Source organism: Eurypyga helias, unplaced genomic scaffold, assembly GCF_000690775.1.
Source record: "Eurypyga helias isolate BGI_N326 unplaced genomic scaffold, ASM69077v1 scaffold18113, whole genome shotgun sequence".
NCBI classification, from domain to species: Eukaryota; Metazoa; Chordata; class Aves; order Eurypygiformes; family Eurypygidae; genus Eurypyga; species Eurypyga helias.
In genome coordinates, this window is record NW_010243308.1 from 30,920 (window position 1) to 42,830 (window position 11,911).

At 38.0% G+C, this 11,911-nt stretch overlaps 1 protein-coding gene across 1 annotated transcript in view; it reads right to left on the reverse strand.

Annotated features, from left to right (window-relative positions):
- Positions 1–346: 346 nt before the first annotated feature.
- The window catches only part of UBR2 (ubiquitin protein ligase E3 component n-recognin 2), a gene marked incomplete at its 5' end in the record, with an annotated part of 41,407 nt that continues 29,842 nt past the window's right edge, over positions 347–11,911 (reverse strand). Inside the window, 13 exons of the mRNA XM_010149367.1 lie at positions 347–1,050; positions 1,805–1,906; positions 2,606–2,776; positions 3,059–3,136; positions 4,643–4,699; positions 4,955–5,063; positions 6,196–6,326; positions 6,843–6,933; positions 7,659–7,794; positions 8,311–8,378; positions 10,570–10,666; positions 11,100–11,155; positions 11,254–11,402. Coding sequence (XP_010147669.1) covers positions 909–1,050; positions 1,805–1,906; positions 2,606–2,776; positions 3,059–3,136; positions 4,643–4,699; positions 4,955–5,063; positions 6,196–6,326; positions 6,843–6,933; positions 7,659–7,794; positions 8,311–8,378; positions 10,570–10,666; positions 11,100–11,155; positions 11,254–11,402 — 1,387 coding nt within the window. The remainder of the gene's footprint in view (positions 1,051–1,804; positions 1,907–2,605; positions 2,777–3,058; positions 3,137–4,642; positions 4,700–4,954; positions 5,064–6,195; positions 6,327–6,842; positions 6,934–7,658; positions 7,795–8,310; positions 8,379–10,569; positions 10,667–11,099; positions 11,156–11,253; positions 11,403–11,911) is intronic.

Sequence of the window (11,911 nt, forward strand, 5' to 3'; positions counted from 1 at the left end):
CCTTAGAAGTTGACTGGTAACAAAAAGTGAAGGAAGTACCCTCTGCGCTTCTGCGCGTGAACATAAAATTAGCTTTCATGACATTTTACGCGTTGTCGTTATCTTAAAGTATCTCCTAAAGCACAATGTTAACCCTTGAATACCAATAACCAATCACGTAATTGAAAGTGAAAGGGTTTCCCAGCTAAATTCAAATTACAAACTACATAATCCTAAGGAGTGCAATGCTCTGGAAAAAGCTTTAAATTAAATTATTTTTACTTGTAAAGCTAGTGTTAGGTTTTTTTAGTTAAAAACCAAGTGGAAGCAAGAAAGCTGCAAGAGTACAAATGACAAAATTGTTTTAGATACACCAAGTGAGAGAGTGAATTATCCACCGATGCAGACAGAAACATCCATTTGCTACATTATTTGCTTCCTTACTTCATTCCATTGCATGTACACACAGCTTAAGTATTAAAATGCAGAATAAATAAATCGGCTCAGATTACTAGCAAGGGGCAAAACACAATCCGTAGTTGTGCTCTATCTAGTTTCTGTTTCAGCAGTCTTCTCTTGCTGTTTGTAAGAAAAATCATAGTCAGACTTCCAAAAAGAGTCATTCTTGGGTATTTTTTTATCAGAAACTCAAGTTCGTTTGCCCAGGTTTATAACCCAAGACATTTCTGTGAAGGAAGCACAGTGCAAATTATAGGACTAATAAAACTTGCCGACATAGAAAGAAGTTTACTTGATTAATGTTAACTGGTATCCTTATGAAATACATTGCAAAACAAAGATTAAATAACAGGACTGGGTTTGTTGTGGGGATTTTTCCTCAGACTTTTTTTTTCCCCCTAATCCCTCCTTTGAAAAGCTTACTGAGTTACAAAAATCTTAATAAAGTTCCAGTCTTCAGCAGATAACCATTATAAATGCTGCCAGTCAATGCCAACTAGCGTTTGATTTGCTTCTTGTGCGTGTCCAATTTCCTCTGTGATACTGTGCTGCTGCCAGAGTTTCTGAATCTTTTTAAATCGTTCTTTACACAGGTGTAAGGGATTCCCGCGTCTGAAAAGAAGATAACGCTTTGTCAGGAATGATGAAACACTGCAACTAAGCGCACGCACTCAGGTGCGACCTATGTGAAATATTAGATAACCCTCTGTAATATTCAAAGACTTACACAGCCCTTCAACATTACCCTCTTGTCAGAGAAGTTCAACAGACGCTTTGATCGGTAAACCAGAGTGCGACCTTGCCACGTCCCCCCCCTTACTGCTCCCCAGTTCCCTCCAGCCTTTGGACGTCTCGCGCACAGTCCACACAAGCCTGAACGCAGGCTGTCAGCCTGTCCATGCTGGGCCAGCTCCTACGCTGGGATCCTTACCAGTTTCAGAAGTAGCACACATTAACAATATTGAACTCCCAAGCTATCATCATAGGAAGCAGAGACAGGAGGTGAGACAAAACTACCACATTAAATAAAATAATCTCATAGTATTTTCACCTTGTACTCAATTAATACAGATTATGCCAGTAAATGACTACGGACAAAGTGTCCAGCCTTACTTTCCAGGCAATTTCAAAGATGCTAAAAGTATTTAAGTTTTTACACCTCAAGACAACTGTTTATTACCTGGGAAAGACCTTCCCTTAAAGATTTTTAACTTCAACCCACATATTAGTGTTACACGTTTGAAGATATTAGATGCAGCAGCAATGTCAAAATATAGTATTACCTATATAATTCAAATGCAAAGGTAACAGACCAGTTATCTTCCAAAAACGGGTTTTCTAAAACTATGTCTTTTAAAATGCTTACCTGAGTCCCTGGTCTGTCTCTCCATAGTCATCGAGATAAGGAGGAGGATAAAAGCAGCCCTTTGTTTTTCCAGCTAAAAATAGCACCTGACATTCTCGCACTCTGGAGAGAAACACAGGGAAGATTTTAGGTACTGATTTGTAGGTGAACAGGTTCTCATATTTTCACAGATGCTGCTTTTCCAATTCCCACCTATTTTCATTCTCTATAATCTGCATGTGCAGACTTTGAAAGGCACTTAAAAACCCCAAAACACTAAAGCTCTTATTCTCTTCCTGTTACAACTCCTCGGCAGCAGTTAAACCCAACATAGCTTCCTGTCATATTATTTGCAGGCTGTGTAAAATACTTGGCACAACCACAACAATCAAACCACTTCAGTTCTCACCTGTCTTTGCCAAAGTGAAAATAATCACTATCTAACCTTTCCTTGTCTGCAGGAAGACAAGTAAAATGAATTTTCATGTTTTCAACAGCAGTAGCAACAACAAAATCAAGGTATTTACCTTCATCATTTTGTAGTACTTGAGTGGAAATAAACACACAGAGAAAAATTCACTCCAAAATGAAAGTAAAGTGTTATGTGATGCCTTATAAGGCATCAAAGAAACAACCTCTGAACCTTATACCAAAATACAAGGAGGCTGAATACATGCTAGTTTTCAGGCAACCCGACTATAAACAACCCCCCCGCCTTTACAAGCCACCCCTACAACGACATCGACAGAACTGCTCATTTCATGCACACGCCCTCCCCCCAATCCAACCCAGCAGTGTAAGCAGCGGCGTGCGGTTCCTTACCTAAGGAATATGCCCACTCCAGACCCACAAGTGTATGTGTGTGCAGTACAGGCTCCAACATCTTCTCCTTCTAATTCAGTCTGACAACAGTAACTCTGAGAGCACAGCATGGTCCCACACACAAGGCACAAGGTTGGGGCTCTGCTTTTGTCACCACCTGATTTCGGACACCTTTTGTTAAACAAAAACAACAGTAAAATCTATTGTGTGTATTAACTCTAGATGGTAAAGGTTCAAAAGCACTTTTGATCATTTATAGATTTAACAGTTATCCAGATCCGTGCGATTTCTATGTCACCGAAATACACGGTGGCGTTGCTGGAAGAGATGACAATCACTGCGTGCCATTAGCTATGCTGCTATAAACATCTCAGTTCCAGGCTAGAGGTTTCCGAGTTGATCAAAAGGAGCAGAAGACTTGAGGGGTCCTCACTATAATTGCACACAACTTACGAGAAATTGGATGCTTGGTTAATGAGGCAGCTGTAGTCGTCCGGAAGGTCTATTAGTTTGTTGGATTCTCTTGCATAGCTGGAATAAAACAATCAAATTAACCACTCATATTGCAGTGAATAATACACAGTGATTTCAAACTCATTCATGTTTTCCTGACTCATCTAAATAGCATCTGTGAATAATTAAATCTGTAAAGTTTTCCTCTTCTCTGCCATTCATATAGTAAAACAGCAGCACATAAAAAAGGAAACCACATCATCTCTCAACTAGACCACCTCCAGTTTTCTTAGTTATACTTCTTACGAATTTGAGAAAACACACAGGCAGAAGTCAGAAAAATACATGTCATATGCTTGCGAAACCTCATGATGAGGTCACTACAGGTTGCACTGAATATCTGTTCTACTCCTGTAGCAGTTTATGTTGGATTTTCCTTGGGTCACTAATGTTGAACGGAAAATAGTCTGGCACTCAGGTACAGAGAACGAAATATTGATGCAGTGAAAGAGATCCATGCTATACCAGATGTTTTTATCTGTAGAACTAACAGTTAAAAATTAGGGGGTTTTGGAGGTGCTATACACTAAACGTCAATAATATTTAACTCTAGGAATAATACAAAATACACCGTGAAATGTAAATAGCTTTGTAAGAGAAACAATGTACAAGAACATGCTGAGAGGGGAAAAGGAAAAAAAAAAAAGAAATCACTGTCAAGTCAGACAATCTTGGGAAGAGCAGTCAAGAATTGGCAAAAGGAACATATGGAAAAAATCCCAACAATCACATATAACAGGAAATGAATTATGCACTCGGAGTATTCTTACTGTATATGATAGTCTGTTAATAAACCGGTATTTAGCAGATGACAACTCTTATTTTTGTCACTTTGCCTTATTGTACTGACTTTATGTATTTAGCACAGGAGACTAAAATGCAGGGATATGTTTTTAGTGACAGCACTGTGAACCTCATTAATTTACCATTATTTGGATAATTGATAACCACTATTTTTACCCAGCCTTCAAAAGAAACACCCCAACCATTTTTCTACACCCTCTAAGCATTACATGTGTTATGAATTCGAAATAAATGCTTAGTAAGTAAAAATGTACGAGAGGCAAATTTTTTTAGAAACTGACTGTGTCGATTTCACTGAAGAACTCAGAGTTTTCAAAAAGCGCTTCAATGCCTGGTATTTTTAATCAAAAGTTATATATGTCTTTCAGCAACTGCGTACCTTCTGAATATACCTAGCACCTCCTGTAGGAAACATAAAAGACACTATGGCCTCTGATTACTGCATATCAGTCTCAACAAAACTAACATTCAACTTTGCCCTTAACATCTAATAATTTAAGCAATATTTCATTTTTCTTATTAAATTCCAAAAGTCTCTTTGCTTATCCCCTAATATCTTTATCATTCAATAAAGCAGAACTGATACTGTGTTACTATAAACACTCTTTAGAAAAAATATTTGGAGAATACTGCAACATCAAAATTTGATCTTTAAGGTCCCTTCCAACCCAAACCATTCTATGATTCTCCCGTCTCTGCCTAGAATGTCTCCAGGTTTACCTGATAGCACGTCTCTTGCCTTCAAGATACCTTCTTACTTCATTGTTACTACACCAGCTACAAGAAAGAAAAAAGGCTTTTAACTTCAATGGATGATACTTTCCAAAAAAAGCCAAATAAGCAAAAATTCCAAAAGTACGTTTATTCAATAACCTCTACAACAAAACCATCTCTTTCAAAACACTTCTTTCACTAACGCCTTTCAAAGTCTACTATTCAATTCCATAGATGCTCTCCTGGGAGAATACTTATATTACTATCCTGTGCAGAATTCCTTATAGTGTTTAAACTAAGCACAGAAACATGACGTACCTTTCCATTAAGGTGTTCAGAATCTCACTATTTTCCTGGAAAAGGCAAGTGAGGTTGTTTGGCAAGGAAAGATAGCTACATAAGTGTTCAAACTGGTTTGTTCCATTGACTGTAAAAAAAAAAAAGTATAATTCTCATAATTGCTTTTTTTTTTTTAAAAAATTACATTAAACACAGTAAATGCAACACAGCCCTAAATGGGACAGCTTTTTGAGCTGTATTTCCCCACAACCAAGATGTGGTATGAAGTGTGAAAGAGTGCTGGTAAAAGCACCAGACAGTTACGCTGGAAAACTGCCAGCAGTAAGAAGCAACTTCCCTCAAACTCCCCCCTCTAAGCGTGGTTCAAGCCTGATCATCTAAGAACCACAACAGAGTGCTCAACAGTCTTTACAACTTAGAATGTCTTCATTTTAATGTCATCCATTAAATGGCTACTTTGTGCTCCTTGTAGTCCATGACGCTTTGTACTTCACTTCAGAGCATCTGAGACAAAGAACTCAAGCCGTCACTACTGGTCCAGACTATGAATTTGAGTAAACTTGTTACAGGAAATCAAAATTCAGAAATAGAGCACTGCCTTTTTTTCCTGGCCCAAATGCTCACACACTGCTATTGTTAAATGAAAACAACCTACATTTTAAACACCATCTCACAGGAAGCTGCGCATCAAGGAATGACTCTACACGTTCTGACATGGGAACAGCTACAGCTCAGCTCCACAGACACTTCATTTTAAAGATGGGAATCCTGAAGCAGCGTGAACCTACTTATTGTTAAGCAATACCTTCAGATGTACATTCAGTCCCTACAAACACTGAATGTGGAGGGCAGTCAAGTATGTTACAGACATCGATTATTTGGGATGTAGTGTAACAGTACATTTGGAGGTTTTAATTATCAGTGGGTCCCGATCCGAATGAAATCGATGCATGCAAAAACAGGTCTAAATGAAAACAGTAATCAGTAGATTTGAAGTAACATTTCACTTCTTAACAGAAAAGCATCAGTTTCTGCTTTCAGTAATCTAGAAAGGCATTTGCTCGATATTAAAAAATACACTTTTTAAAAGGAAACACTTTTTTTTTTTGCCTTTCTCATTACGCAGATATGATTCTGCCCTGGTAACAAACCCACATCCATTCCAACAGCTTCTTCAGAACAGAGTTGAAATGTAATTTGTTTTGTCCGTAAGTGTTTCTATCTTTTGAAAAGCTATTTTAACACAAAGCAGACAGTACCTTGAATTTCTGAGGGTGCTGGGACTCCATTTAAGTAATGGAAGAACAAAGCAGAACATCTCAGGAAAGGCATGATTCCAGCTTTTAGATTCCTCCACAGGTGCCAGCCTGAGGAAATTTCTTTCAAGGCACTTAAGAGCACACAATAAAAAAAAAGTTTACTTTTAATCATTTCAATTTGAGAGATACATTTAGAAGTCTTCAGTCACATTTGATATTAAATTACTGACTTTGAGAGAAACAAGCATTATGCAGAGTGTGTATTTCAGAGCTAACTCCAAAAAAACAATGACATAGAGATTCATAAACATGTAACCAACTGGGACAGTAAATCAAGGAAAATTTTGAATAGACACGTCAGATGCTAACAAGTTTTCTGAACTTGGACATTGCCAAATCTGGATCCTACACATCTGCAAACTGACTAAAAAATTTGTTGCAGAGCATCATCTTCATGAGCACAGAGGAATTTATGGGAAAAGCAACTTAGTATATGTGGAAGCAGTGGATAGGAACTCAGATGCAAGAGTTCCCAAGTTAAAAGTTTCATCTTTGACAGCATTAGTATATAGGATTCAGTCACTAGTTAAATGTTGAGTCCAGGAGAGAAAATATTATAACATTTTATCAAAAGATTGGCCTTTTACCTTCCTGTACACTGGCAAAGAAATTTATGCAGTGTAAGCACAGCTACTTCCTCTTCACTGTTAGTGTTTTCTTGATCCATGCCATCCTCTTCTGAAGAAAGAGATTATAAACATGTATATATGAAGTAATTTGCTGACACAACAATAATGTATTTTTTCCAACTTGTTCTCAAAAGGCCAGAATTAAGTGACACATCGCACTGTACTACTATGTGATGTACTGGTAAAAAGTTTTCTGCTGCACGCTTTACCTACTCGATTTATGCTGTTGTCGACCCCAACGAGGTGTTGGTTTACTTGTTCACTTGGTTGGATTTCCCACTATACTGGCTTGGAGTTCTTTCCTTTTGGTATACACCACCATACTCAGTTCCCTCTTGCCAGAGGATACATTGATACATGGGCAGGTGTCCCTGCCCATGGCAGGGGGGTTGGAAGTAGATGGTCTTTAAGGTCCCTTCCAACCCAAAACCTTCTGTGATTCTATGATTCCTTACTTTGCTAACTGCAACTTATTCATCATGCAGTGCCTAAACCAAGTCTCTGCAATAAACACTTCCAGGCACTGCTACATTAATTGGAAAGCTAGGATTCATGACTAGCTATGCTCCAAAAAGCTCCAGAGTTAAGCAATAAAGGCATGAGACTGAACTTTCATGAGTACAATTTATCAATATTTTCTGTGGGCTGTAAGAGCACACCAGCAATTTTATTTTGCCAGTGTGAACTGCAGACCTTTACCAACAGCACCTTAGTCTTTTCCAAATACAGATTTGAGGAATCATTTCAATAAAAGTTGAAAGAAAGTGGCATTACCTGTTGACGAGGTAAGTAAAATTTGTATTATGTGTGCCATTGTGACAAGATGAAACAGGTGAAGATCTCCAGTGCCAAGACTAACCCCTGAAAAATCCTGACAATATATGGCAGGGAAGGAGAGCACCAAGCTTACCTGTAAAAGAAAACAAGAAAGTGGGTAAATTCCTTTTCTTTTTGAATCTTCCAATTTTGCCTGCTCATGCTGCAACTATACCCTTTGAAGGCAGCGTAAGGCTAATTCTGAAGCTAATTAGCCAGACATTATTTAAGGGAATAATGATTAACTATCAGGGGGTTTTGGGGGTCTGTTTGGGGTGAGAGGGCTTTTTTTGTTTGTTTGTTTGTTTGGGGGGGGTCCTATTTTTTGTTTGTGGTTTGCTGTGGGGGTGGTTTGGGGGTTTTGTTTTGGTTTGGGTTTTTTAACATTCAAGGAGTACACATTCCACCTCACTTGACCACTTTTTTATATATAGGTAAGAATACTTGCAAAAAAAAGTGCCTTTAAATTGTAGGAAGTAGTGAAAAAATACTAAAAACCTGAACATTTTGAAAGCTTTCTAACCTAAAGTGAACAGAAAGTTTCCAATGAAGTTTTGGCATAGTGCCTACTGGACCAAAACATAAGTAATAAATATTATGGAATACTTACCAATAAGTGAAACATGTCAATATCAAGTATGCAAGGAAGATTTCCGTGTTTTTCATTAGGCACCAGTGCTGAGTATTTTAAAGAGAAAAATATATTTGTTAATAGAACATTGAAGATATGAAAAGATTTATTGTACTTAAAGTCACAAAAATGAGAGCCATCTCCTTGCTTTGTATGCTTAAAGTACTTAAAATATAAAAGTGTTGGTTTTGGCTAGAAAGGTTTGAATTCAAGAGTTGTTCAACATTATTGGACAAGACTCTGGCCTACCTGGCTCTGCTGTATTACAATCAAACAACCCCAGGGTAACTATAACCAAGGAGGTGCTGCCAGTCACTACTCCCACAATACCTCCTTTCAATGCTTAGGTTTCCAGCGGGACGTGAAAGGAGACAGTATCTCAAGCTCTGACCCAGAATAAACCCAAACAGCAGTGACTAAACAGAAACACTATTTGTTTATTGGACAGTTGCTCAAAGGAAACTTTTCAATTTGCTGAACTTCACAAGTTCCCTAAATTTGCCTCAGTTATCTGCCTTATGGATTCAAGAAAGCATTGCTACAGAGTCTCTCCAATTCATGCTTTTATGTCTAATTAAGGAAGAGGTAGGTATTGGTCTCTCCATCTCTGCAGTGCTCCCATTCACAGTGACCACAAAGTATTAACCAAAGCACTCCAGCTGAAACCAGAAATTCAGACTTAATAAATCCCAAGTAGTTTAATAAACTATCAAAAAGCAAACATAAATAGTCTTGAAACTGTTACAAAGTATTTAAAACAACAATCAATGAACAGTTGCAAGCTTCTTCACTCCAAGCAGTGAAGTCTGATTACACAATAAAAGAGCTCAGAGTGCAGCCGTGAGAAGAGCTTTACCATGTAGCTATAAGCATCACGCTGCCAAGTTTAAAACCACTACTACAGCAAAAAATAGTCCCATCATCACAACTTAAAAATACATCAGTTGAAGACCGCTGCCTTGCTGGCCAGAAAATTAACAGCTGGACATCTGGGACCTTTTGAACCTATTTTTATTAGCAAACATTTCCCCACCACTCAGATTTCACATGCTTATACCGTAGCAAGCATATAGATAGCCACAGAACTCAGCCCACAAGTCTGAAAAATGCTTCCATTAAAAAGGTAACCAGAGCAAGGGACTTGCAAAACCAAACTTCTCCTAAGTTATCTTTATGTGTAAATAGCGTGAAGTAGCTGGTATAATTTCTACTAGTAATTTCAATATATGGATGCACTTTAAAAAGTTTCCCTGTTCTACTAACTGTAAGTATTAAAACTATCCCATGTTATAGTACCCTTTTAGATTAGTCCTCTCATGGTTAATTTCTGCATTTGGCCGAACCTCAGCCTTCTCACCTCTACCTACAAATGCTTCAAGATTTTAACATTTTGACAGTTCTCATTAAAATTCTCAACTAATACATGACATTACACTGTAAGTCCTGCCTTATCATAGATCCTACTTCTCAAAGGCAGAGAAGTCTGCAGATGTATCTCAGACCTCTGCAAATATCCTATTTCATAGAATCACAGACTGGTTTGGGTTGGAAGGGACCTTAAAGATCATCTAGTTCCAACCCCCCTGCCATGGGCAGGGACACCTTCCACTAGACCAGGTTGCTCAAAGCCTCATCCAGCCTGGCCTTGAACACTTCCAGGGATGGGGCATCCACAGCTTCTGTGGGCAACCTGTTCCAGTGCCTCACCACCCTCTCCGGGAAGAACTTCTTCCTGATATCCAATCTAAACCTCCCCGCTTTCAATTTAAACCCGTTACCCCTTGTCCTGTCACTACAGGCCCTTGTAAAAAGTCCCCCCCAGCTTCCTTGTAGCCCCTTCAGGTACTGGAAGGTGCTGTAAGGTAACTTCCTTTCATTACTATAAAGAGGAGGAAATGAATGCACCTCTTCCAATGCACCACTTCTGTGAAGGACCATGCTTCCTTCTCCTTTGCCCTAGGTACCTTTCTAAAAGCAGCAGTATAAACACTGGCACAAATCACCTGAATTCTTTCACAGCAAAATATCAATGCTATTCTTGAAATGAATTTTGGAACTGCAGATCAAAAAAAAATGTCTTTTTTCCACAGCATGATGAAACATGTACAGGTTCACATGTGAAAATGCCAGCTCCTGGTCTATTATTTAAAACCACTACATAAAACAATCTTCTTGTAACCATTCTGTAAGCACCTTTATCTGTATCTCTGTAAAAATCCAGTAAGGTGGTGAACTTACATGCTAAGAGAGTACAAAAGTGACCCTGTACTGCCGAAAGAGATGAAACTGTCCAGTGAGCTGCTGCAAATCTTGTTAATGACGTAAGGCAGTCATCCTTCAGAAACAAAGAAAAAGAAGCATTGCCACTGTTAACGAAGCTCCTCAATATGAAAAGGTCTTTCAACTTAGAGCATTCTTTTCAGGCCCCTCAGCTGCAGTTTCTGGGAGCAGTTTGAGTGTGTAAGTATATGACAAAGGTATTTATGTTCATGCAGATACAGATGTTCCCTTCAGTATTTTTATTTTGACCGTCACCATGAAAAGCCCCAGCCTTACTAAGCTATGCATTTATATAAAAAAACACATAATAGTTTTCCTAGATTTCATTTTTAAATAGATTAATAGTCAGATACTGATTGACTAAAGAGTGGGATCCAACAAATACAACTATCAAATAACCATAACTTAAATTCAGATATTGTGCATTAAAGAAGCACAATTCTGTCTTTTTCCACTGATTCAGAGAGGAATTGCTACTTGATCCTTACCTGTCGACAAGGTAAATGACCAAATAATGGTTTATCTTCATCAGCTAAAATTCGTTCTGAAAAAAAAAACCAAAACCCCCAATTATTTCAATGCTGTGAATTTAACTAAATTCTGAAATTCACATATAAAGGAGCAAAATGAACACATTAGTACCTATAGTTTGTATCGTGTAAGCACAGCTTCCCCAGCACATCATAGGTACACGTGGATCTTCTTCATTTGGGTGAACCTTCAAGCCTACTTTGTATGTAGCCGTACCAAAAGTTGTCAGCATCTCTTTTATGCTCTCAGAATAAGGATTCCTGACACAACGAAAAAAGTATTACTAATTCATTGTGTTCTTAACTGGCAGCATAGTACTTTTAAAAATGAGCATTTACCCAATAATTAACACCTGGATTTTTAAAATTTAGGTGAGAACTGTAGTATCTTTCTTTGGATCTGGTATTCTGTAACCTCTTTTGTGTAAAAGATAAACTTCCAATGGAATCAATCTTATTTTTTTAGTGTTAAGACTATCTAGTCTTCAAATATAATACAGTTAAGACTAAATTTAAAGAACCGTGTGACTGACGGTAAAATCTGTCACCCGCTGGGAGAGGTATCTCGCATTTTTGTGTGCAGTTGGCAAATAAGCATCTGTACCATATAATGAATTCCATTAATTTCTCCCCAAGTAAAGAAGGGGTAGACTCAAACACAAACAAATTACATATTAACATACTCTCCCAGTTCAGTCTTTCTTGATGTTCTACTTGCAGTGCTGAGCTATAATGATGAGTCCTTCATCCAGGCACAAGCAATAGGGAAA